The following is a 26,478-nucleotide window of genomic DNA, read 5'->3' on the forward strand; positions in this document are numbered from 1 at the left end:
TTTTATTGTCATTCTGTTTTAGTTCTGTACCTTCCTACCAGGTCACCTTATGCTACGCCCAGGAAATGGATCTGGGGGTTTGCTTTCTTTGACCACCCCCACCCCACGGCTTCTCCAAGCTTCCACACAGGGTCACCCGTGGAGCTGCTGCTTAGTAATGAGACAGAGCCCTGGGAGCTGTTGGGGGTCCTTTCACAAAACCTACCAAAATCCCAGCTGCCAAATTGGACCCAACTGACTTGGCCGGGCCATGTGAATTAGCAAATATCTTCTGTGTCTAAAGAGTTTGGGGCTTCCTCTCACTTTTGTTCCTCAAATCTTAAGAACAGAAGAAGAGTCGTTCTCTCGAGACCTTAGAGGTGGGCCAGAGAGTTCAGTGTGTTGAGCTCTGGGCAGCCTCCTACATCCTTCCCTCTTGGGGCCTTCATCTTTTTGTCTTACAGTCTGAGTGTGTTGGCAATATCGTAGTCCCCCTTTATCTATGGTTTCACTCTTTGTGGTTTCAGTTACCAGCAGAAAGCTGTGGTCTGAAAATATTAAATGGAAAATTTCAGAAAGAAACTCTTTCTGAGTTTTAAGTTGCATGCCGTTCTGAGTAGCGTCTTGCCCAGGGTGTGAACCATCCCGTGTGCAGTGGATTCATGCCGTCTATGTTACCTGCCTGTGCGTCACTTGGTGGCCCTCTCGGCTCTCAGATCCACTGTCTGGTATCACAGTGCGTATGTTTGAGTCACCCTTATTTTACTTAATCATTGCCCCAAAGTGCAGGAGTGGTGATGCTAGCATATGGTTATAATTGTTCTATTTTATTATTGTTAAATGTCGTACTGTGGCTAATTTCTAAATTAAATTTGATCATAGGTATGTAGGTATAGGAAAAAAAAATAGTGTGTATAGGGTTCAGTATTACTGCAGTTTCAGACCCACTGGGGGTGTTGGGATGTTTCCCAGAAGATAAGGGAGGACCACTACAGCGAGTAAAAGTACATATTTGACAGAAGTTTCTGGAATTGACAGAATATAGATCCCTGTGGTCAGACCCTACAACATATGGGTGGGCACACATCTGCCCTAACTCTTTGGTGCAATGGAGGAAGCCCTAGAAAAGGTTTCTGTTGGGGGCCTCTTATCATGGTGTGGATTTCAGGAGCAGAGCTCCCAGAATGCTGATTGTGAGAACCGAATTTGAGAGGCATCCCTGGCTTCATCATTTCTGTGAATCAGGGATCTCCCAGCATGATGTTTATGCCCCACCGAAGCTGACTCGGCAAAGCAGCAGAAAGGCTGTTTTTCATTTCGATTTCTTTGCTGTCCGTGGTGGTATTGCCTTAGCCTTAAATGTTTCCGTGTATTACTACTTCAGACTAGGGCTTTTCATTTTCTTGTGAAAGATTTCTTTTAAAAAATTCTAACTTGGAAATTAGTGGTGGGAATGTAATTTCTTTTTCTGCAAAAGTTGGGAAGACACATTTGTGCTGCTATAAAACATATATTTGTGTGCGTTGCAAAGGAGAAGTATTCTCCCGAGTTTGCTTTTCTCGATTCTGGGTCCCAACAGAGAATATATTTTTGTATTCTGTGTTTGCCTATGTTGAGTGAGATTAAAAGTTCACTTTCCAGCCTTGGCTTTTCTGCCAGAGTTTAGAAGTTGGAAACCACAAGGCTGCACAGAGCCCCACAGTCCTCGGCTGTGAACAGGCCCTGCTTTGTGCATGGACGTTCACTGCATCACGGTCTGCAACCAGTGCCAGCCGCGACTCCGTGGAGACCACCTCTCGAGCACACGGTTGTTGGGAAACCATTTGGGGTTTACGGAGCCTCGGTGAGGGTGACCCAGGCCCCGAATGTTCGTTTCTCTAGAGAAAGGGAGTGTTTTAGAGGATTTTTTTTTTTTTTAATAGAGATGAGGTCTCACTATGTTGCCTGGGTTGGCCTTGAACTCCAGAGCTCAAGCGATCCTCCCGCCTCAGCTTCCCAAAGTGCTGAGATCACAGGCTTGTACCACCACGCCTGGCCTTAGGATTTTTGAATGTAGTGATTATAATGTGGTGTCCATTTTGGTAGAGTTCTGAGAAATCTTGTAAGTACTCAGAGGAGTTTTGGTTGGTGGGTACCTGCCAAAAAGTGAGGGTTGACTGTACCATGTTCCAGACCTTCTTGTCCCCATCCTCCTACCCACTGAATCCATGCACAGCTGAGCAGGGTGTGATTTCCTTTTTAACACCCAGCTTGAGAGTGTGTTCTCGGAAGGCCAGTTCCTGGTACTTTCCCTCGATGATCAAACGTGAGAGTGCCCTGGCTGTGGATCACACTGCTACTGCCCACAGCCAGAGGTCAGAACCCATTTGGAAACATAAATGCCGCCTGACCCAGGATTCAAAGGCCTCTAGGAGCTCCCCTAAGACTTTGTTTGTAGAGGTTAAGACTGGAATGAAAAGTGTGACTTGGTCCCGCTCAGTGCAGAGTGACAGTGTGGGAGAAGTGTGTTGCCACGTGGCTGACAGAGTTGTCCCCAGGGAGAGCATATGCTGGGAAGTTTTCTTGTCATGAGTGTTTTAAACCCTCTTCCTGCAAAAGTCTTAGAAAGGCCAAAGTAATGTATTCCTTCTGTGATGAGAGTGAGAGTGATTTTTTGTTTTTTAAGACGGAGTCTTCGCTCTGTCGCCCAGCCTGGAGTGCGGTGGCGCGATCTCGGCTCACTGCAAACTCCGCTTCCTAGGTTCACGCCATTCTCCTGCCTCAGCTTCTCGAGTAGCTGGGACTACAGGCGTCTGCCGCCACACCGGGCTACGTTTTTTGTATTTTTTAGTAGAGTCGGGGTTTCACCATGTTAGCCAGGATGGTCTCAATCTCCTGACCTCGTGATCGGCCAGCCTCGGCCTCCGAAAGTGCTGGGATTACAGGGGTGAGCCACCGCGCCCAGCCGAGAGTGATTTGCCTTAGAACACGATGCCAAGACGTTGAAAACAGTCTCCCTTCTCAGTCCCTTCTTTAATATGCCCTCATGTCAAAATTTGCATTTGATTCCTACTCTATTTCCCTCCTCTGTATCCACTCAAGAGGAGTGGGGATCTCAGTTTCTTAGGAGAAGAATCTCAATATCTGAGCCACTAAGCAGCCTGGACCCAGCCTCCCACAGCAGCTAGAGGTTTTGCAGGGCAATGTTGGGGGAGGCCTGTCCACTTCCCCTCCTCTCCTCTTCCACCTCTTTCTACTTCCCCTTACCCACCCCTTCTTACCCTTGTGTTCTCTTTGCTCATTCCACCGATCTTCGTTAGAGGGACTCGGGACTCAGTTGAATGTATCCAAATACATACACCTCCTGGAGTTCCTCAGTGAAGTGGAACTTAGCCTGGGCTGTGGCAGGAAGGTGTATGAACCTGGTTGCCTCTGACCCATTGGACTTTGGTCCATAGGCAGTGAGAACCGTGTTGTTCGTCCTCATGGTTTGGGGAGCGTTGTCTGACAGAGTGCCTGGTGACACTGTCTCCTCACCCTGTGTGCACCTTCTGGATGTGAAATTCCAAATCTGGCATCTTCTGGGCCTCCCAAGACTGATTCTTCCTGTTTCCCAACATGCAAATTGCAGGCTCCATAACTCCTCAGGAGCTGTTGCTGGCAAAAGGCTATTTTCCCTCACTGAATTCTTGAACACATTTCAGGATTGTAATGCAGAAGTTTTTCTCTCTGATCCTGGGTAGCGGCATTTATTGGCACTGGGGAAGAGGGAAGCAACAGAGTGGAGATAGCACACTGTGGGCCTGCTGGCTAAAATGCATGTGGCTGAAAACCTCCAGATGTGTTTGGTTTGGTTCACATATTTTTTAAATCAGTCAATTTCACATTGAGAGAAAAAATATTAAAAAGATATCTGGCCTAACATGAAAAATCAAAACATCTCCCAACTCAGCAATGACATTTCTAGGGCAGTCGGCCATGACAGAGTGTCACTGCCTGATTTTAGGTGGGGGCAGGTGTTTTTGCTCCGGTCTCCACCACTGCCCATGGTCTCACACCTGGCCTGCGTTTGTGCTCCGGTGCATCTTTGACTTTGTGGTGGGGAGCATCTTGCATGGGGGTCCTGGCTGCGGAGGCTCCTGGGCATGTGTGCTGCAGAGGTAGACCTGCACTCTGCTCTGACTCTACTGCTGCTTTGTGTGGGGACTGCTCCTGCTTTGGTTATGAATCGCTCACTCCTAAAGAGGAGCAGGAGAGAATGTGGGACATCAGAGAGTACCTGGGTTTGTTTCTTCTCTGAATTTATTAGTCTGAAGAAAGAATTAGTGAAACCTGAAGTTTGATGGGGATGGAAACTGTTGAATGCCTCGATTTCTACAAATAGTAACCTCCACGTGTGTATTTGACAGGTGAAAGGAAAGCAAGCCAGGATGGATATTTACGACACTCAAACCTTGGGAGTTGTGGTCTTTGGAGGATTCATGGTTGTTTCTGCCATTGGCATCTTCTTGGTGTCGACTTTCTCCATGAAGGAAACGTCATATGAAGAAGCCCTAGCCAACCAGCGCAAGGAGATGGCGAAAACTCACCACCAGAAAGTAGAGAAGAAAAAGAAGGAGAAAACAGTGGAGAAGAAAGGAAAGACCAAGAAAAAGGAAGAGAAGCCTAATGGGAAGATACCTGATCACGATCCGGCTCCCAATGTGACTGTCCTTCTCCGAGAACCAGTACGGGCTCCTGCTGTGGCTGTGGCTCCAACCCCAGTCCAGCCCCCCATTATCATTGCTCCTGTGGCCACAGTTCCAGTCACGCCCCAGGAGAAGCTGGCCTCCTCTCCCAAGGACAAAAAGAAGAAGGAGAAAAAAGTGGCAAAAGTGGAACCAGCTGTCAGCTCTGTAGTGAATTCCATCCAGGTTCTCACTTCGAAGGCTGCCATCTTAGAAACTGCTCCCAAGGAGGTGCCAATGGTGGTGGTGCCCCCAGTGGGTGCCAAGGGCAACACACCAGCCACTGGCACTGCTCAGGGCAAAAAGGCAGACGGGGCTCAGAACCAAAGCAAAAAGACAGAAGGAGCCCCAAATCAGGGCAGAAAGGCAGAGGGAACCCCAAACCAGGGCAAAAAGACAGAGGGAACCCCAAACCAAGGGAAGAAGGCAGAGGGAACCCCAAACCAAGGCAAAAAGGCAGAAGGAACTCCAAACCAAGGCAAAAAGGTGGAGGGGGCCCAGAACCAGGGTAAAAAGGTAGATACAACCCCAAACCAGGGGAAAAAGGCAGAGGGGGCCCCAACCCAGGGCAAAAAGGCTGAGGGGGCTCAGAACCAGGCCAGAAAGGTAGAAGGGGCCCAGAACCAGGGCAAAAAGGCAGAGGGGGCCCAGAACCAGGGCAAGAAGGCAGAGGGGGCCCAGAACCAGGGCAAGAAGGCAGAGGGGGCCCAGAATCAGGGCAAGAAGGCAGAGGGGTCCCAGAACCAGGGCAAAAAGGCAGAGGGGGCCCAGAACCAGGGCAAGAAGGCAGAGGGGGCCCAGAGTCAGGGCAAGAAGGCTGAGGGGGCCCAGAACCAGGGCAAGAAGGCTGAGGGGGCCCAGAACCAGGGCAAGAAGGCAGAGGGGGCCCAGAGTCAGGGCAAGAAGGCTGAGGGGGCCCAGAACCAGGGCAAAAAAGCAGAGGGGGCCCAGAACCAGGGCAAAAAAGCAGAGGGGGCCCAGAACCAGGGCAAAAAAGCAGAGGGGGCTCAGAACCAGGGTAAAAAGACCGAGGGGGCCCAGAACCAGGGTAAAAAGACCGAGGGGGCCCAGAACCAGGGCAAGAAGGCCGAGGGGGCCCAGAACCAGGGCAAAAAGGCTGAGGGAGCCCAAAACCAGGGCAAGAAGGCTGAAGGTGTTCAGAACCAGGGCAAGAAGGCCGAGGGGGCCCAGAACCAGGGCCAAAAAGGAGAGGGAGCCCAGAATCAGGGTAAAAAGACAGAAGGGGCTCAGGGCAAAAAGGCAGAAGGGAGTCCCAACCAAGGCAAAAAAGGAGACGGAGCTCCCAACCAGGGCAAAAAGGCAGATTCGGTTGCTAATCAGGGCACAAAGGTAGAGGGTGTTACAAACCAGGGGAAAAAAACAGAAGGGTCCCCCAGTCAAGGCAAAAAGGCAGCAGGGTCCCCCAGTCAAGGCAAAAAGGCAGATGCAGCTGCCAATCAGGGGAAAAAGACAGAGTCAGCTTCTGTCCAGGGCAGAAATACAGATGTGGCCCAGAGCCCAGAGGCACCGAAACAAGAGACTCCTGCCAAGAAGAAGTCTGGTTCAAAGAAAAAAGGTGAGCCTGGTAAGTAACTGATTTCTTTATGAACTTAGAAGGAGAGGCTGTTTTTAAATGACTTGTGGATTCTCTTGGGGAGTACCACCTGTATCAGTCAGCAATTGTCATAATAAGGCTGCATAACAAATATTCAAAAAAAAATTCAGTGGCCTTCAACAGCGGTCATTTATTGTTGCTCATGCTTCTGGAGGTTAGCAGATGTGAGCTTTCTCGGATGGTGGCCCTGGTTTTAACTGGGTTGGTGACTCTGCTACAGGTTGAGCTCAGGTCAGTTCCATGTGTGATCCTTCTGGGGCCCTCCAGGGCAGAGGCCCTTCATGGTTACAGCAGAGGCACAAAAGGGCATTTCAAGGCAGCGTTTCGTTGACCAGAACAAGTGATGTGCCTGAGCCTGAGTCAAGGGGCAGGGAGTCCACTGTGTCCAGGGAGAAGGGACTGCAAGGTGATGTGAGAAAGGAGAGGTGAGTGAGCAGTAGGTCCATGTCTTGGCATGTCTTAAACATATGGGAGCACAAGGAGAGGTGAGGAATTAGGAGCAGTAATTCCATCCACCACACAGTCTAGAAGAGTTCTGTGCGTTGGCAAGTCTTTCTTAACTGTCTGGCTGTGTGCCGTCAGCCTGTTCCGTGTTCTTGCCTCACCTGTTGCTTTTGTGCAGCCTGAGTCATGTATCTGTGCTTGCTGAGTGAATGACGGTAGGAAGGTGTTATTAAGGAGCAGTTGCATTCTTTCCCCCTCTGCCTTCCCCTTCCCCTGCCCCACCCTAGTCATTTAGTAAAGCATTATAGAGCATTAACATAGACACTGGATTACATAGATATGTGATCATATGGAGCACTGGTTTACCTTTGTCTTTTTCGTGTATATCACTGTAGAAATTGGTCCAGGGAGTTCCTGTTTCATGTTTGTCATTCATTCAATTTTACTTATCTCTCCTCTCCTCTCCTCTGCTTTTCTTTTCTTGTTTTTAAATAGCCACTAGCTGATTTGGAAAAATAATTGCATTTGTGTTGACAAAAGGTATCTTAGAAGGTGTGAAATGTTTGGACCAGTGTCGGGTTGCACAGGCCCTGTGTCTTTATCTGGGCTTCCCTATCTTGCCTCTGTTAGGCTATTACCTTCCTGGGGTTTCCTCCTTCTCCCGCTGTTTTTGTTGGGCCATTTGCTAGGATAGCAGCCCCCTGCTCTGTGTGAGAGGCCCTGTCAGCTGTGAGTGGATGTAGGCTCCTGTGGGAAGCCAGGGACCAGCTGCCCAGCCCAGATCAGGTGGCCTCGAAAGCCCTTTGAAAACTCAGACGCTCTGGCCTCAGCCCTACTTCCAGAGGCTGGCAGGCGACACACTGCCCTTTCTTTAACATGATGTTCCACTTGATTCAAAGCTGGCGATGTTGCTGAGAATCGGCTTTTACTTGGTTCTTCTACATCAGACATGTCCACAGCTTCCTGCATCCCATGGTCATTGTTACTTCGTGTGGCTTTAGACATTTGAAACAAGATATGAAACAGAAGTGTGATGATAATATTGGAAAGGAGGACAAAATTGTTCTAATTTGCAGGTAATAAAGAACCTTGTTAGGGATGAGCCCTACGTGTGACCTCTGTGAACCTAACACAACAGCTTGATGAGGTGATAAAGTTGCAACCAAGAAAACAAACCCCATGTTCTAGGAGAAGAAGATTAAATATTATCGATGAAAGGATAGTAATTTTCAAGTTAATTTAGTGGTCTACCATTATTCCAGCCCAACTTTCTCGATAAGATTTTCCCCCTAACTTGATGGATTATTCGAAAAGTCCCATCTGAGGGAAAAATAGGTAAGAATAATTGAACAGTTTTTTAAAGTGGATTTTAGAAGGCCAGTCCTGTCATTGTGTGAACATCTCCCGACTGTTGTAATTACAAGTAGGAGAATAGAAGGCCCAGAAACTAAGAACTTGAATAAGAGAAGCATCACATTGCGGTAGGGGAGGAAACATTCGGCAAATGATCTAGGACAGTGTGTTCATATATTCATAATTTGGAAAAGTCTCCTTAGACCCACCAAGCACTTGCCTCTATAAAAATTTAAAGTTTGGATGAAATAGATTTAATTTGAAAAGAAACGAATATGGATTAGCCCAGATGGTGGAAGATGGCCACTCTGACATTGTCATGAGAAGAAGTCACCAAGGCTGACATGGGGGAGCTTGACATGCAGCCACGCAGGGCTGCGCAACCACAAGGAAGAGGCAGAGGCAGGGCCACATGTGCCACTGACACGCTGCCCACAGGGTGGTTTCTTTCTTCACAGTGTTGGGAGTCTGGAAAACATGGGGAAAGTTCTTCCTTGGACTTTACGTTTTTGTTTTTTGAATTCGCACTGAGGAATCTCAGGCCTGTTTTCCCATGGTCGATGTACAAAGGCATCTTCATGGCCATCTGCAGTGGACTCGGGCCACTCACCAGACACCATGAGGATCCTGGAGACATTCCTCCTGAAGTGCTTCTTAAACTTTGGTATGCAGATGAATCACCCAGGATCTTGCTATGATAAAGACGGTGACTCAGCAGCTCCCAAGTGGGGCCTGAGATTCTGTATTTCTAAGCAGCCCCTGGGAGCTGCTGATGCTGTGGGTCCCAGGTCCCACACGTGGGGCCAGTCATGATCCAGGAGACTTTGTCATTTAGCAATTTTGAAAACTCACATTAAAGCAAATAAGCTTTATTTAAAAACTATTAATATCAATATATAATATATATTTTTAAATGCTGGCATTGTAAATTGTGTGACCGTTTTGAAAAGCAATTTTGTAAAATGTATCAAGAGCCTTAAAGGGGCCAGTAGTTTTTCTTCTTCTCCCGGACTCCCTTCAGGAAACAGTGTAAACTGTGGCAGCCAGGTCTATGGGTGAGTGGCCAGGGTATCCCTCGGACCGCCCTGAGGGCTCGGTACATTGAGCTCACCCAGACACAGTGCAGCCACTAACAGTAATGCCTGGGAAGATCCCATAGTACCCTGCAAAGACTGGTCACATGGTCACAGTGTGACTTTTCATTGGAAAAGTCGGGTGCCAAATTCTTTAGATGCCTCAAGAACAATGGAAGGCAGAGACATTAGATAAGTGATAACAAGGTAAACCAGAACTGTAGGAAATACAGTATGTGAGAATCCCCATTAGAGCGCTAGTTCCTTTCTAATTTTTTTCTTCAATGTGGTAGTAGTTTTCTCTTCAAAAGTCGAAAAGCAGCTGGGCGTGGTGGCTCACTCCTGTTAATCCTCACACCCTGGGAGACCGAGGCAGGAAGATCACTGAGCTCAGGAGTTCCAGCCTGGGCAACATAGTGAGACCTGGTTTCTACAAGAAATTTTAAAAAGAAAGAAAAAAATAAAAGTCAGAAAGCAATGCTGAAGACCCTGGATCTCGTGTTTGTGACAGCACCCCCTGGAGCTGGGAACACCCTTCGGAAAGCCTTCAGTAATGCTACTGGGACAGGCATTCCAACGAACTGATGAAGCAAAGAATTTCCTATTAAAACCTTCCTGATATAATGCCCTTTAGCAATTATTTTAGGGAGATAAAATTGGATCTTGATATATTTTCTTAAATACTCTCTTTGCCATTGCAAAAAATAAAGGAATAATGATACTCCCTTAATTCCAGATGTTAAAACAACTGAGAAAGATCCCTGGAAGGCAGGGGCCGCTGGAACTCCTGCTCCTGCGTGCTGTCTCTGGACGTAGCTCAGCACCGCAGGCCTCTGCCTGTGGGTTCATTTCAGTAGTTCTGGGGTGAAGTGCAGAGAAGGACCTGAGAGCCACAGTGGACAGACCTTAGGGGCTGAGGGTGGTTTGTAAAGCGGCACAGGCTATAGAGTCATCCAGGATTGTTGATAGGGGAGTGTGGACTTGGTGACTGGGTCCAGAGCTCCAGCCACAGTGAAGAGATCCTCCATGATTCCATGATGCTCAAGCATCAAGAGCTCAGGACAGATGAAAGGAGGCATTTATGAACATGGAAGGGAGTCACTAGCAAACACACACGTGATTGGGTAGTAAGGCTGGAAATTCAAGGTATTTGAAATCCCGGTTAACAGGCACATGTATTCAGTCTTCTTTTCCACAGCATCTGTAGTGCATATTGGTAAGGCTCCAAGTTTATCCATAGAAAACCCATAAGTCATTAATGTGTTTGGAGTTCCGTGGTCCCAGGTAGAGATCTTCTCACTGGGGGAGCAGCATTGTACAATAAGAAGCATTCAGAACTCTGGCTTAAGATGCTTCACACACAGCACCTGCTGCCACCAGTTCCATGATGGGGTTACACTCAGGATGTGGGGGACATTCGAGTCCTGGAATGACAATGACTTGGTGCTTCCTGCACGGACACTGTAAAGGGAGGGCACTGGCCCTGGGATGTGAGGAGGTCGGGTGTGTGTTACGTGGACAGCCCACACTAGTCTGCGCGCGTAGCAATTGGGGTGGAAGGCCCTGTCCTTTTATTGTGTCCTTTACTGCAGTGGTCAGACCCTGCATGGCCATTATCAAACCAAAACAGACAAAAAAGGGTTCATGCATTACTGTTTCACTGTACAGTGTGCTTTTCTGTGGACTGTGCTGGTGGGTATCTAATATTAATGTCCCAGTCAGCATTGGTCTTTGGTGGCTGGGGGTTGTGAGGTGTGCATGTGTGGCTCTTTCTGTCCACCTTGGGACCAGGTTGTTCTTTTTTTTGTTTGTTTGTTTTGAGATGGAGTTTCGCTGTGTCACCCAGGTTGGAGTATAATGGCGTGATCTTGACCCGCTGCAAGCTCCGCCTCCCGGGTTCAAGTGATTCTCCTGCCTCAGCTTCCCAAGTAGCTGGGATTGTAGGTACCCACCACCACGCCCAGCTGATTTTTGTATTTTTAGTAGAGATGGGGTTTCACCATTATGGCAGCTGGTCTCGAACTCCTGACTTCAGGTGATCCACCCGCCAAGGCCTCCCAAAGTGCTGGGATTATAGGCGTGAGCCACCACGCCTGGCCAGGGCCGGGCTGTTCTTGGCCTGTATCTGTATGTATTGGCCTCATCTGGACTCTGTCACAATCTGTTTATTCTTTAGCACACATGTATTTTCTGCTCTTTCCAGCTGACGGGCTCCAGGGACATTTCTTGATTCATTTGTGGCTGCCATCTTCCTGCTAAGAGCATGGGTGGGGGGCCCAACCCCTGAAGCACTGCCAGGTGGCGTGGGCAAGAAGGACTGTCTGCATAGCATCCAGCTTCCAGCTGCTTTGCAGCTCTGACTGTAAAGGACAGAGGCCCTGGGTGGGCTCAGTGAAGTGTGCACCTCTCCTCACAGTCTGCGTTTCCCATACACAAATAACATGAGCACAGGGGAGAGCCCGAGGGCGTGCTGGGCACGATGGGCATGTCGCTGCATCTGGCAGAATTCCCACCACGGCAGAGTCAGTTGGTGGTGGTGCTCTCGGGGTGCTTGGCCTTTTTGCCTCGCAAAGGCCCTTCTCTGCTCCGGGCACGCTCCATCACTCGCAGTCATTTCCCACCTTGTCTCTGTGCCCTCAGACGATTTTCTTGGTTTTCAGTTTGCCGTGAACTGTGGTGCCCGAGGGTATGAGGCAGAAATCTGTGAGTCCACAACATGGGTTTTCACCAGCGGCTCATGGAATTGGCTTCAGTCTTGCAGCTACGTCTTACATGTGGAGTTTCGTGTTCCAGAATTAATCGGATTTCTGCTTACCATTGGCGGCTGTGACCATGTTGCCGGGTGAGCAGGCCCGGATGAGACACGTTAGACTGCGTATTCCTTCCTTTGTTCGAAAGGCTGCGGCGGCCCCCACTGGCTGCCCTGTACCCCCTTGCCCCTCTGCTGGGGCCGAGCTTCCTGTCAGTCTGGGGCCTGCCATCTTCTCTAGAGGTCATGTGTGCCCAACCTGAGGCAACCGTAGGCAGAACTCCGGGTGGGCTGACTGGCCCTGGACATCTAGAAACACGGGGACCTGTCAGTGTGAGTGTGTTGGGTGGGAGGGGTGAAGTGGCATGAGGGCTGTGCTGCGGGGATCCAGGAGGTGCTTGGGAGTGGGTTCTGGATCACTGGTGTGGAGCAGGCCGGGACGGGAGTTCCTCCCATGAGTCCAGGAGGCCTTGACTTGGGCAGGGAAGGGCTAGAGTCTCGGGCTGTGCTGTCCCATATAGGTGACACTGGTCACATGGGAGCATTTAAATTATCACCTAAATTAGTCAGAAGTAAATAAAATTAAAGATTCCATTCCTCGGTCACACTAGCCACATTCCAAGGCCTACTAGTCACACGTGGCTAGTGGCTCCCCTTACACAGTGCAGAGACAGATCATCTCGGCCAGAGCAGAACGTTTTCCACAGCAGTGCTCTAAACAGGACCATTTGAAAGGAAGTGGGCTCTTGGATCACTGGCAGATCTGTGCAGCCTTGTGTGGTGGTGCACACTGCTCCTGCCTGCTTTGTTCTGGCTGCTGTGTACTGAGTACAGGGTGGGGTGAGTTGTCTGACCTCCATATCACAGTAGGATATGCTGCGAGGGGTCACAGAGGCTGTGACTGGCCCATAGCACATGACAGATCAGCAGCAAAACCAGGTCTGGAGCTGGGCTCCACCAGAGACTTGAATGGCTTCTTCAGTCTTCCTGGCCTTACCTGTTACCTGTTTGGTCTAGCAGGGCCGCCTGCTGACCAGTGTCCCAGAGGGAGACCCCGGAGGAGTGGTAGGCCCAGGACATGCTTTTGCAGACCCAGGCTGGGTCGCTTCCAGAACTTCTGCTCTGACTGTCCTCCAAGAGCAGATGGGGGCCCTGCAGCAGGTTTTACCACTTGTCCATGGCTGTATTTGACAGAGAACGCCTGCCTTCCTAATCCTCGCCTTTTACAATTTATTATTATATAAATATGTGTTTCCAGTAAACAGAATTCACAGTCTGGAAGCATGGAAGGTGAAAATAGAAAGTCTTTTTGCTCCATCCCAGTCACCATCCACTTCCTGTGGGGGGGCCTCAAATTCACTGTGCTCTTCACATGGGCACCCACCAACGGGAGCTGCAGTGCACACTGCTGTCTACTTAACAGTCTGTTGGTGACATCTTTCCATATTGCACCTGCGAAGCTGCCACATTCAGCTGCATACTATTCCCTAGCATGAATGTATCGCAATTTATTTAAATGACATTTAAGTAGTATGCAGCTATTTTGCAGCTAAAATTAATGCTGCAATGATGTACATACACTGTTGTGTGTGTCTACAAAGTAAATTCCTAGATAAGTAATTGCCAGGTCAAAAGGTGGGTACATTTTTAATTTAGGAAGACAGTGCTGCATTGCTCTCCAGAAACTTTCACAATTTACGATGAGAGGCCCACACAATTGTTTTCTGACTCAGCACTCCTCACATGATGCTGCTGTGCTACTCTGGAAATGATCTAACTTCAGGAAGTTTGGAGTGGGGGGAGCATTATAAACCCAGACGTGGGATAAGGAGAAAACCTCTTCCTTCGGAAATGAAAGGCACAAATTCTTTACTGAATGTTTGGAGAGGAGGAAATTGATGGCATCCTCGAGAAGTGGAAAGTCCCCAGAACGGAAGCTTCCCCGTGTTTGGGGTACTGTCAGCTGACGCGCGCATCCAGGCTTTAGCTGGTTTGTTCTCTGATAGTTAACTGAGCACTTATGTACAGTGTCTGTTAGGAACGTCAAGTTTCTAGCACAAGACGTGTGTGTGTGCAGTGGTGCTGGTTTTTAAAAAAGCTGTTTTTATCCTCAGATTGAGTCTTTGTTTGCAGGATTATGCTGGTTTGCCTCCCACCCTGGGCTGCACTGATCTCATACTAATCACCATCTGGGTGTTACACTGGCAGGAGAGCTGTCCCACCCAGCACCTGGAATCGAGTCTGGATCCTACAGTGTGGGCGTAGACTGAGGAAGTACATATGTACATTCTGAAGACCCCACAGTTAGCGTGAGCTCCAGAACAGTATGCTTTTAACTGGAGCTTGCTTCACTCATTGTTGCTGCTGGGTGGAAACAGGTGTTTCCTCCTTACCTCTGCTAGCACGTCACTCGGGATGTGGGGATGCAGGGTACTTGTTACACTCTTGGGGAGTCTGGAGCTCACCCAAGGACCTGTGATCTTTCTGCCTAACGGAAGGGGGTGGGTAACCCTAGGGGCATGGCACTTCTCTCTTGCCCTGCTTTCTGCGGGGCCCTCTTTCCCCAGCCTGCTGATGCAAGCCGGTTTTACTCTGTGGCCAGAGGGACCATTGTGTCTTGGCCCGGGAGAACCCAACCAACCTCCATGAAGTGGCAAACACTCAGAAACAGGCATTTCAGAGACCCATTCTTGCCACGTCAAATAAGTCCATGTGGGAAAAAGAGGCCACCTTTGGGAGGTAGGATTTTGGGTAAATGTTAGTATCTCCCTTTCAGCCTTCTGCCTTTTCCAGTTTTTCTATAATTTTTTTTTTTTTTTTTATGGAGAAGAAACAAAAACTCCGTTATTTGTCTCTAAGTCAAATAGGCTCTCATTATATCAGAACTGATGGAACTCTCATCCTTCTGGGTGTTTTGAGGCAGCCCTGCATCCTCTGAGGAGCAGCAAGGAGTGCCTTGCTCCTTCTGGGGTCTGGAATGAGGAAAGGTAGTGCCAGCTCTTCTGAGGCCTCCAGGAGGAGGCCAGTGCCTGTCCAGCCCCGACACACAGGTGCCTGGGAAGCATTCATGAACTGAGGCAAGGTGGGAAGTTAAAGGCGATTCCCACATCCTGGAGCCTGGCAGTGCCCTGGTGGGAGGGGGCCTGTGAGCTCCATGTTGTGTGCAGTCTCCCCTAGCCCCCATTCTACCCCCACAATAGGAAATGCAACCTAAAATCCAAAGTCTTGTTCTGTAATCTAATGGGGCTGGGGTCACAGGTCAGGGGGTATGGGGAAGAGTTGTCAAGCCCCCAGGAAACAGTATTCAAGGTGTCTAGTGTAGCAGGGCCCTCATCTTAAATGATTTGACTTGGTGATGGGAACATCCCTTGCTCCCGGCTTCTCACCCACCCACCCACACCCGTCCTCCCCACGTGTGCCTGCTGTGCTCCAAGCCCAGCACTGCTTAGCATAGCCGGTGTGTCACTGCTGCAATCCCCAGCCAGGTGTTTGTCCAGAGGTGCAGTTTAGGAGGCTGGTTTCCATGCCTTTATCCCTCGTGCAATTCTCTAAGGTGGATTTGAATTTTTACCTGTTTGACAAAAGCAGAAACCAAAGCTCAGACTTCCCAGAAGTCATGCAGATGACCAGCAGATGGCAGAGCGGCTGGTGTGGGCAGCCCCTCCCGAGGCCCCCGCCCTGCCCGGTAGGTGCCCCATGCCCTTCTCGCCGGCGGATGCACAGAGAGGTGTACACGGAGATCAAGTCAGATACTTTTTCTTTTGAACTTAACTCAGTTTCTCAGAGTCTGAAGCTCTGAAGAAAACTCTTTGGGGCTTATGAGCCTTTATTCACTTTCTGTGTAAGTTCTTCAAACCCAACTTTTTCTTTTTTTCTTCTTTTTTTAAAAAAGAACAAAAACATCCCCTAGGGAAGCGAGCCAAGTATCAGTGTGAGAAGCTGCTAGATGACACTCTTCCAGAAATCTCTTTTCAGTCACTTGAAAACATGGTGAGGCTGGGACTCCGGTCACTGGCCCCAGACGGCTGTGGTCAGACAGCCGGGGATTAAAAATCCCCTGCCGTTTTCTGCAGGCATTAGGTAGAGTCTTAATTGCTGTCTAAACCGTATCCTCCTTGGGCCAGCCTGTGTGCCCTGGGAAGGGCCTTGCCCAGAGGTCCTCCAGGAATTGTCTTTCTTTTAAAAATACTGTGATGTAGGTTTTTTTTAACTCCAGGTATCAAATTGGTTTTGTTGAAACTTGGAGGAAAAACCAAAACTTTAAAGTGGAAAATAGTTCTTCAGTCTTTAGGATATTTTAAATTCCATTAGATACCATTAAATATACAACTCCCCAAGTTGGTAGCTGATTACTTTTTTCTCCAACTAAAGGAAAAGGACTGATTAAAAGGCCCCGAACTGGGTTGTTCTTGACATTATTTGTACTTAGCTCCATTGCCCTTAAAGCTGCAGATGTGACCATTCGTGGCATTCGGAGCCAACTGCAGCTGCGCCTCCTTGGCCTGCTTCCTGTCAGGAGCGCTGACCAGTGCCTGGGCAAGGCCGGGCTCTGTGGCCTGAGCTGGGCCTGGAGTCCACCGTTCATGTTGTCTAGGGCCGGCCTCAGCTGTGGGCAGATGAGCAGTGAGTGAGAGCAGGAGTCGCAGTTTGCCTCCGGGAGCATTTGGTACATCTTCATTTCCTCCAGGGTCTCATAAAGCTCACTTCCCCCACAGGCTCAGGAGGAGCCTTCATGGCCACAGTCCAGGAACGAGCTGTTAGGGAGAGGCCAGCAGTGATGTTGGCCGGAGCTCCTCCCTAGAGAGTGTCTTACGTCCCACCTTGGGGCGGGACCCTGAAAGGTTGACAGAGAGAGACGCCCTCTGGACTTTGGGCCAGCAGGAATGGGGAGCTTGTCCTCGGCCTCCTAATCTTGGTCTGCAGAGGCTGATGACTACCTGTGTGGTGCTGGGCTTCCAGGAGGCACAGGGGAGCCCCTTCCTGGGGCCCCAGGGTCTTCACCTTCTTAAAGCAGACCTGAGTTTGGGTGGGGTGACTGGGGATTGCAGGGTGTGGAAGGCACGCCAAGATTTCGATCTGGCTTTCTTCCCACGGGGGCAGCCATGCTGGGTCCCTTGGTCTGCACTGTCTGGAGTCGCCCCTGTGCAGGCCCAGAGGCAGCAGCTATTCAGACTGCATCTGTGTGTCTGAGGGAGGTGCCCTCAGAACCTGATCTGGACAGTCTCTTAGGAAATGAGAGTTTTTGCCAATGGAGTTCTTCCCCAAGCCCTCAAGTGCACGCCGTTTCAGGTTCCACTGTCAAGAGTCCTGGGTTGACACCTGGGCCTCTCTCTCCCGCCAGCTCAGCTTCCTGAATGCTTGGGCCTGGACTCTGGTCCTGGGCTCTTAGGACCCAGCGGGGATTCGGGCTCTAGGACCAGGGTCCAGGCCAGCTGGTCTGTCTGCTTCCAGCCTCATCCCCCTGGGCATCCTGAAATCTTTTTCTCAAATTCAAACATTCCTTTCTAGGCATTGCTTGTTGCCTACAGAATAAAATCCGGATTCTGAGGGCCTATGAAGACTTGGACCTAGTCCAACTCGGGTGTAAGCCTGACATGCTAGGACCCAAAGTCCCTCACCGTGTCCTTACCCAGCTATGCTTGGCTCAAAGCCTTAAAGCCTTTCTCAGCATTGCTGCCACAGTCGCTCTCCAGGTCCGCCTTGTGTCACTCTTCTGCCTTATGGCCCGATGTCTTCTGCCTCTCTTGGCCACAGCCCAACCTGTAACTTAACCTTCCAGGCCCAGCAATTTACGGACTGCTGGGTACACAGGTGGTACATACTTTGTGTCTGGAGACCACCTGGCCCTGCCTGCCCTGGCCAGGGCTTCTGGGCACCTGTAGCAGCAGCTGGAGCTGGAGCTGGAGCCTTTTGTGGGGCCCATCCCAGGGCTGAGGCGATAATCCCTTCCTATTAACCACCAGCTGTTGCCAGGGCTCGGGCGGCCGTTCCTGGAGTGGTTCTGATAGCCTTCCCGTGGACTGAGAGAGCCAGGTGTGCACAGTGCAGGGGTGCTCCAGCAGCTGATGTGGGGGGCTGGCCGCCGAGTCGCATGAGGCCCCTTAGGGTTGAGATCCTCCTCCTGTGCCTGAGTCCTGGCCATGGGGGATCTTGGAAATTATACAGAGAGAAAAGCCTCATCCAAGGACGCCACAGTTGACAGTGAGAGAGAACACTAAATGTCTCTTTGCCAGATGGGTTTAATTTTAGGTGCCTGAGCCTCCCAGTGTGGGTGCAGAAGGGAGAGTTGTTTTGAAATTTGGAGTGTGAGGTGCATTATCTGAGCTGCTGTGAGCTGCTTGAAGGCTGGCCATGCTGATTTATTTTGCTGTGCGTTACCCTGTGCCAGGCATGGTTCCAAGCATGTTGCAACTTAATCTTTCTAGCCAAGCTGTGAGAGGAACAGTGATCATCCCCATTTCGTAGGCAAGGAAACAGAGGCAAAGGAAGATTAAGCCGCTTGTCCAAGGACACGGGTGGGAAGGAGCTGAACTGGGATTCGACTCCAGGCCACCTGGTCCCAGAGGCCTTGCTCTGACCTTGGTGCCCCACTGCCCAAGGACAGAGGTGACCTGCAGACTGGACGTGGCCCACGGATGTGTTTCTTCATCTGTACATTCATAAATGAATGAATTTATTCATTCATTTGTTTTTTATTGAGTTAGCTGTCAGCAGTAAAGGTGAGAAGATAGCACTTAAAAATCTCATTTCCAGGCTCTTGGGCAGGCCTGTGGCTCTGAGGGTTCTGGCTCAGATTCCCCCACAGGAGCCATCACCTGGAGGTGAAGTGCCATGCCCAGGGCCACCCAGCTCAGGAGAGGCCACCCCCCTGAGCCCAGGCCTATGTGGTTATTTGTCACACTACCTGTCCCATTGCTGTGTCCCCTGCTAGACAGAGGTCTGGATTATCCATCAAAGTGAGACACTGGTCTGTGTCTCTACTCCGGGGTCTCCTGCTCCCTGGTCTCTCCCCAGGCCTCCTGGCCTGTCCCTCTCTGGTATTTCAGACCCACCAAGATGGGCAAAGCATTAGCCACAGGAGCAAGTAAGTCCTCAGTGAGCCGAGCTGTTCCAGTATTCACTGCACCCTGAGCCTTTTGACGTCTGTGATTTCTGACAGACTTAGTTTAGTGTGTTAAGATTTCACAATTCAGAAGGTTACTGGCGTCTTCAAGTATTTGCTGGAGCCCTAAGTGATGTCCCTGGCTCACCTTAGGCTCCCGTTAGTATGTTATTTAAATGCAACTCATCTAGAGACCCAGAAATCCTGCCTCTGCTTCTGACGGCTTTCCTTTTTTCTTTCAGTTGTGCTGCCCTTGATTTGGGAACAGTGGAGACAGCACAGTTTTTACCTAAAATACTTAATGAAAAATGTTTTGTAAAGTTATAGCTCTCTCAAAATAATACGAAAGGTAGCGTTTGTATGAGTGTGGCAAAGGCTGTGGAAGTTTCTGGGGGGCCATGAGGGATGGCAGAGGAAAGCGTTAAAATTTTGCTGTATGCAGCTTTGCGTTCATTTCACTTGTTACAAGTTTTTTTCTGTTAAAATATCTAATATTATGGAATTACATTAGAAAGTTTTAATGAGAATGCCACTCCAAGAACATTCTCGGGAGCACTCTGTGGACGGAGCCTGTGAGGGGTGAGCATGTGGCCACGCTGATCCCCGTGCAGGAAGCGGCGTCCTAGAGCGCGGGCTCTCCAGCTGCCTTATCCAGATGTTTCCCCACCCGGCAGTGCAGTCGGGGCCGTGGGGTCTGGAAGGGTGGTCTCTCAGGAGAGCGTTCAAAAGAGGCCAGAGCTCTTGGGTCACTCTGGAACCTCTGTAGGACCAGGGATTGCCAGGAATTCAGCAGGGGGCACTTTGGGAGTCCCCGGTTCTGGAAAGGAATAGGCCAGCCAGTCCAGGAGAAATAGAATGTTAGCGACACACGTCTGAGCCATGGATGCGATGTGAATGTTTTTAGCCACATTTAAAAAGGCAAGCAAGAAACAAATGGACTGAATGTTAACGATATATTTTATTTGACCCAATTTATCCAAAATGTTATTTCAACATACAATCAATATATAAAATTATTACAGATACTTCACATTCTTTTTTTTCATACCAAATCTTCTAAATTCCATGTGTACTTTCCACTTGTGGCACATCTCGAGTCAGGCCAGCCACGTTGCAGGTGCCCAGCAGCCACACGCGGCCGGTGCCCAGCACGTCGGACGGCACAGGAGGAGACTCTTCTGAGTCAGGAGGGGAAAATGTCTTTGCAGCCAGCAGCTAGACGCTGCCTGAAGCAGCTACCCTGCCCAGTCTGTAACTACAGAGGTGTCTTTGAAACAAGTGGCCTCTGTCTCCTGGAAAGTGCTGGCAGTAGACACGCACCTGCAGGCTGAGGGGGAAGACAGGAAGGCTGGGAACCGAAATGTGAACTAACACGGGGTTTTCTCCTGAGAGTACACCATGCATGCTTTTATTTTCTTTTGGCTTTTGGGTTAGAATTTTCTCTTGTGTGTGCATTAAAATTACTTTATAGACATACGCATATTTCAGTAAAAAGAAGGTTGAAGGGGCATGCTTCTGCCAGGACCTGTTTTCATGGCACCCATGAGCTCTTAGGCCTTTGGTGTCAGCGTGGTTATTTTTAATCTCCTGAGCCTCACCAGAGTAAGAAGTTATGAAATAAAGGTGCTCATAGCAACCAGCTCGCCCACATACCACGTTCCCCTCATTAAGGTATTGTGCCAAATGCTTTGACTTGTAATGAAAATATTGTGACTAGTAAGTGAAAATATTGTGACAAGCCAGAGAATTGAGGGTTGCTATGGAAACCAGCCCTCTCCTTTGTCCTCCCAAGGTGGGCTCAGCTGAGGGGGCTGCGGTAGGCCGGTCCGCTCTCTGATTTGGCTCATTTTTGGCACTGTCATTCAGCTGTGGAAGAGTACAGGCGCTCAGGCGTGGCATCTTGGTTCACCCTTTCTTGCTTCCAAGGCTGCGTTCAAGCCCCAATGAGAGCAAAGCTGTGTGTGTGTGTGTGTGTGTGTGTGTGTGTGTGTGTATGTGTGGCAGGGGTGGGAGGGGCTCGGCAGTTTTAGTTTTCAGAAGTGACGGTTGGTTTTTGGCAGATGGCTTCCTGTCCTCGAGGCAGTCACTCATGGACTGGTGAGTGGACAGGCCCAGTTCTATAGGAACCCAGCCAGCCTTCCCTCTCCCAAACCTGTCACTGCCTAAGCTTCATCCACGGAGCTAGAAATAGAGGGTTTGCACCGATGTGTGGAAGCAGCCTCTCCTTGCCTTCTGTGCCCCTCCCGTGGCTGCAGGAGTGTAGCTCTGGGTGTCTGTGTGTGATGGACAGTGGATTCGCTGCCCAGTCAGGTCCCACAAGGCCACAGAGCTCAGTCATGGCCAGTGGGGAGAACCTTGGTGAGCCATGCAGGCCGAGAACAGGACCAGTGCATTTGTGAGAAAAAAGGAAGGGAGAAAAGCCCATGGGAAAAGTACGCCTTGCTTAATTTTGTTCCAGGCCAATCTTGATGGTAGAAATAAAAAAAAAAGAGGAGCTCTATTTCCACCCCAGCCTGGGACTTCTATAGCAGAGTTAGGACGGTGCAGGGACCCATCGTTGAGTCAGTTTCTCAGTGTCCTGAAAGAGCAGGAGACACTGGAGCAGACTCGCCATGCTCAGCCTGCTGACCCCAGGCAGTCAGAGAGCTCTTCTTGGCTGTGACCGGAACCTTCTTGGTGTGATGGACTTTGCGGCCGTGTGTGTTGTGGCATATGCCTAAGTCTCAGCTCCTTCCCTCTCGCTGCACAGGGCCCCCAGATGCCGATGGCCCTCTCTACCTCCCCTACAAGACGCTGGTCTCCACGGTTGGGAGCATGGTGTTCAACGAGGGCGAGGCCCAGCGGCTCATCGAGATCCTGTCTGAGAAGGCTGGCATCATTCAGGACACCTGGCACAAGGTGGGCCCACCCTCCTGCTGGCCACACTCAGAGGCCACTGCAGCCGGCTAGGGTGGTTTTGCCCTTCCCCGTGCCTCTCCCCTTCAGGGGCCAGTGAGCTGCAGTGGTTACCTGGGTTCTCGGGCCCCATGCCTCCCACCACCCCGAGATGCCCGTCAGGATGGTCACACGCACCCTGCCATGCCACAGAGAGAACATTCATAAAACAGCCTCCGCTTCTTTTTCTTGGCAGAATTCTGCCACCCTGAGGGATCGCTTGCAGGTGCTTGGTCTTCTGTCAAGCCACCCATGGCCCGGCTCCTGAGATGATTAGGGCCGGGGCAGGGCTCTGTATTGCAGGGGATCTAGGGAGCTGGGGCCTAGCCAGTTTGTGGCCACAGCTCAGGGTGTAGAAAGGAAGGTATAGGGACACACTGTGTGGGGCCCTGTGAGGTTCCCCCGCCCAGAAGCGCCCCTGGTTTCCCTCGTGCTGCCAGGGGCAGGTTCAGAGGCTAAGAGCTCTGAACGGTCTTGTGCCTCTGGCCAAGAGCTGTCCCCAAGAAGTGCTGCATGGCACATTACTTCACTGGAGTCAGAGTTTAGGGTAACTTTGCTGGAGAATTTAGTGGTTAGAGATGCTCAGGTGTGTCCTGAGGCCAGCGGGGTCACTCCCTTCCTCGCCATACACATCCTGCACAGTCTCAGTGGCACTGAGAGCTTGTCACTCGACACTGGGGGCTCTACTGGGTATGAGTGGCCATAGGAGATCAAGATGACCAGGGAGAGGCCTGGCTCTGCTCAGGCCACTGTCCCCGGAGTACCCGGTCCCCATGCTGCAGCCAGAGGCCTACAGGCTGCACGCCCGGCTCGGGGAGGCTCCAGGCCAGAAATGGTGGCCAGCCACCCCTCAGAGGAGCTGGCAACACCACACTCCTAAACACCACTCCAGGGATCCAAAGCCTTTGGCCTTGAAAGTCCCAACACACACTGGACCTGGGGCCCTGGCAGGCTGATGGCCGAGGCAGGGCGCCTTTCCCCACAAGTATCTGGAGTCCCAGTGGAACCCTTGACTCAGAGCCCCTGCTCCACTTCATCAAGACCTCGGGCCTCTCTGCTCTTGTCCAGGGTCGGGGGACGAGCCAAGTCCCATTTGTCCCCTCTGTTAACGCATCTCTGGGTACTTCTAGGCCACTCAGAAGGGTGACCCTGTGGCGACTCTGAAACGCCAGCTGGAAGAGAAGGAAAAACTGCTGGCCACAGAGCAGGAAGACGCGGCTGTCGCCAAGAGCAAACTGAGGGAGCTCAACAAGGTACAGCCCAAGTGGGCTCAGAGATGGCTTGTCCTCCCCCGTCCTCTGAGGACCCGCCCCATTCACGGTGTATCCCGGGCTCTGAGATGCTCAGGCCTGCCTGGAACGGAGCTGGCTGTCAGGCCACTGAGTAGGGACTGCTGCTTATCTGCTGCCTAAGGAGCCAGGGGCCGGTGGCTCACCCTTGGCAGTGCTCGTGGCTCTACGAGGTGGTGGCTTCCTTCGTGGCTGTAAGAACGCAGGGAAGTGAAGCAAGGGCTTGGAAGTTAAGCAGCGTCAGTTTGTGATGGGGATGGACCAGACCTGGCTTTCACTAGACAGGTCCTGCAGTCACAGGCCGGCTTTCTAGGGGCTGTGCCTGGAAAGGAGGGTGCCCACAGTAGATTCAAGGTGGTTTTCTTGAGAATTGTGCAAAACCTTTTGGGGAGGGAGCTGGAGGGGCTGCTCTTCTCCCTTTTGCTGCTGTCAGAGGAGGAATGTGCAGGGAAACCCTGGCTCCCCGCATCAGCGGATGGCGTGGCAGGTAGCATTTGCACCCTGAACGGCACTCGGTGGTGGGCTGGTGCTGCCGTAGGATGGGGCTGATGGCACGTTGAGATTGTGTTGTGATCCATGGCATAGGGGCTGCTCTTCCCACCGCAGAATTCACCAGGGTCTTTCCCCACCTCTCTGCTTCTGAGGGTGGGCCCTGGTGCCCCAGCCTTCCTGGAGGAAGGGCAGGGTGAGGGGCCCCCTAGCCCTCTGGGACTGGTCAGGCCTTGTTGAAAGCCGTCTTTGCCCCATGCAGCACCGCAGGCTTGCTCTTGCTCTCTCCATGCCTCCCTGCCTTCTCCGTCCCGGGCAGCGGGCGCAGAGAGAGGGCCTGGGTGGTGGACTGTCCGACAGTATCTGGGCTACAGCCCCTTCCTCTGGGTGCCTTTGTCTGCTCGAGCACAGAGAATTGGAAGTAAGGCAGCCTTAGTTTTTGTCGCAAATTCAGGGTCACAGCTCTGAGCCAGATGGGAAGTTCACTGGGTGGAGGACGGGCAGGACCAGAAGACACACCTTAGATGGCCACCCTTTGATGCTGCTCCCAACCCTGCTGGGGTGGTAGAATATCTCCCTGGCTGCATGCTCAGGGCAGCCTGGGGTCCTCATTCAGTACCCAGCCTCCTCGGAGACCACTGGCCTTGGCTTTTAGTTGAGGAGAAGGTTAACGGTGCATGGCCTCCCTCCCACCCACGCCCTCCTCCCTAAGCCGGAAGAAGTCCTCTTGGGCTCCCAAATGCTAATCTGTGAGGACCCCCATCAGGTTCTGCCAGTGGCCCCCCATCTTCAGACCTAAGTCTGTCCCTCAGGCCCTGGCTCAGCCACTCACCCTGCCTCTAGCCTCCCCTCTTCCCATTCCCTACCTGTGCCCAGACGTGCTGCGCCCTTTCTTGCCTCCTCTGGGGCTCTCCTCTTGCTCTTCCCTTGGCCTCTAATGCCCTTTCCCTGCTTAGATGTCTGGACATTGTCTTCTTACTCTGGCGGACTCAATTTTGGTCTCCCTCCCTCAGGAGCCTTCTGGAGCTCCCGTGTTCTGTTCCGCACAGAGGTCATTAGTACAGTTAGGCATCACCTGGCTGCATCTGGCTCCTGTCAGCCCTGGAGCCTGGCGGGGCAGACGCGCTCTGGCGGTCTTGCCTGGCTCAGCCTAGCAGGCCGCCAGTGAACAAGTGACCACCGAGGGCCGCAGCTGAGGGAAAGCCTGGAAGCATTTCTGAGTATTTTACATTGTCTTCTTGTAAATAGTAAAATGTGTGTAGTTGATGCCTTTGGCTGTGTCTCTTCCCTGTGCTCCTGCTCTCCGTTGAGAGTCCTGAGCAGAGCCGATGTGTTTACCTCATTCTTTTTTTTTGAGACGGAGTTTCACTGTTGTTGCCCAGGCTGGAGTGCAATAGCACAATCTTGGCTCATTGCAACCTTCGCCTCCTGGGTTCAAACAGTTCTCCTGCCTCAGCCTCCCCAAGTAGCTGGGATTATAGGCATGCACCACCACACCCAGCTAATTTTGTATTTTTAGTAGAGACAGGGTTTCTCCATGTTGGTTGGGCTGGTCTCGAACTCCCGACCTCAGGTGATCCGCCTGCCTCGGCCTCCCAAAGTGCTGGGATTTTGGGACTGTGAACCACTGTCCCTGGCCTGTTTACGTCATTCTTACGGTATCACTGCAACTACCTAGCACTGCTGAGGGAAATGATCCGAGACAGTAAATTCCTGGGAGTATGGCAGTTCCTCTTACCTTAATCCCCCTCAGGAGCTGGGGAGATGGATGGAACCTATATTTCTTGTTGTAGTCCCTTCGACATGTTTTCTTTGTCCTTGTAGAGAAGTTTTTGTAGTTGAAAAGAGTTTTCATTAATTCTTTTTCTTGGGTTCTGATGCGGAAGGCATGACCTGGACACACTGAGAAAGAACATTTGGATCATCTGCCGTATCCAGGTCTCCCAAATGTGCGAAATCCCAGCAGAATTGGGTTCAAGGACCAGTCCAGACACTGTCTGCAGGAGTTGATGGGCTCGGACGCCCCTGAGAACTCTGTCCTGGCTATCTGAGAATCTTTAGGGGGTTTGAGGAGTCCAGGCAGAGCTCCAGTGATGTAACCAAGAAGGCACAACTTTCTGGAAAAACATTCCAGCTGTCATCTTCCTGGGCAGCAGAACCTCTGTCCTGAAGCCATGCCTCAGACTGGCCCCATCCTGGACTTGGTCTCATGTTCTGGCTTTAGGGCCCAGAAGGAGATGGGGCTGTGAAGCAGAAGGAGCCCCACGGCCCTCTAGGACCCACCCAGAGTGTACTGGGGGTGGGGTCATGGGAGGAGTTCCTGTCACCAGGCCTTCTTGGTGGAGGCTGCTTCCTTGCTTGGCTGGGGAAGCAGGTTGGAGGGCTCTCTGCAGTCCTCAAAGCTTACACCAGGAGGAGCCCCACTACTCCTAGGGAACAGAGCCTGGAAGAAGTTGGGACAGAGCCACTGGCCGATGCTAGTGATGGTGTCATGCCTTGTCTTCTTGTGCACCGGACCCTTCCACCACCATCAGGAATGCTTTTCAAGAACATAAATCAGACACTTGCAGCTGAATTAAGAATCTGACAAGCAGAAGGAACCCTGGAACTCTGAGCTCTTTGAAGAAAAAGAAACCATAAAAAAAAGAAAAAGAAAAAGAAAAAAGAAACCATAGAGAGCTAAACAGCTGCACTGAGGACAAGTGACTTTTCTGTGCTCTTTAAAAAGCCCAGAGGCAAAGGAGG

General features: G+C 51.0%; 1 protein-coding gene across 7 annotated transcripts in view; it reads left to right on the forward strand.

Moving 5' to 3' along the window:
• RRBP1 (ribosome binding protein 1) overlaps window positions 1-26,478 on the forward strand; it is a 68,881-nt gene that overhangs the window by 17,345 nt on the left and 25,058 nt on the right. For 3 of the 7 annotated variants that reach the window (XM_033185539.1, XM_033185542.1, XM_033185540.1), the window contains 3 exons: window positions 4,368-6,270; window positions 21,771-21,919; window positions 23,086-23,208. In XM_033185539.1, the coding sequence (XP_033041430.1) occupies window positions 4,389-6,270; window positions 21,771-21,919; window positions 23,086-23,208 (2,154 nt within the window). In that variant the 5' untranslated portion in view covers window positions 4,368-4,388. Of the gene's footprint in view, window positions 1-4,367; window positions 6,271-21,770; window positions 21,920-23,085; window positions 23,209-26,478 lie in introns of those variants that run through there. The other 4 variants (XM_033185537.1, XM_033185538.1, XM_033185541.1 and 1 more) reach the window with 4 other exon arrangements.

This window comes from Trachypithecus francoisi, unplaced genomic scaffold, assembly GCF_009764315.1.
Source record: "Trachypithecus francoisi isolate TF-2019V2 unplaced genomic scaffold, Tfra_2.0 Lachesis_group21, whole genome shotgun sequence".
NCBI lineage: Eukaryota > Metazoa > Chordata > Mammalia > Primates > Cercopithecidae > Trachypithecus > Trachypithecus francoisi.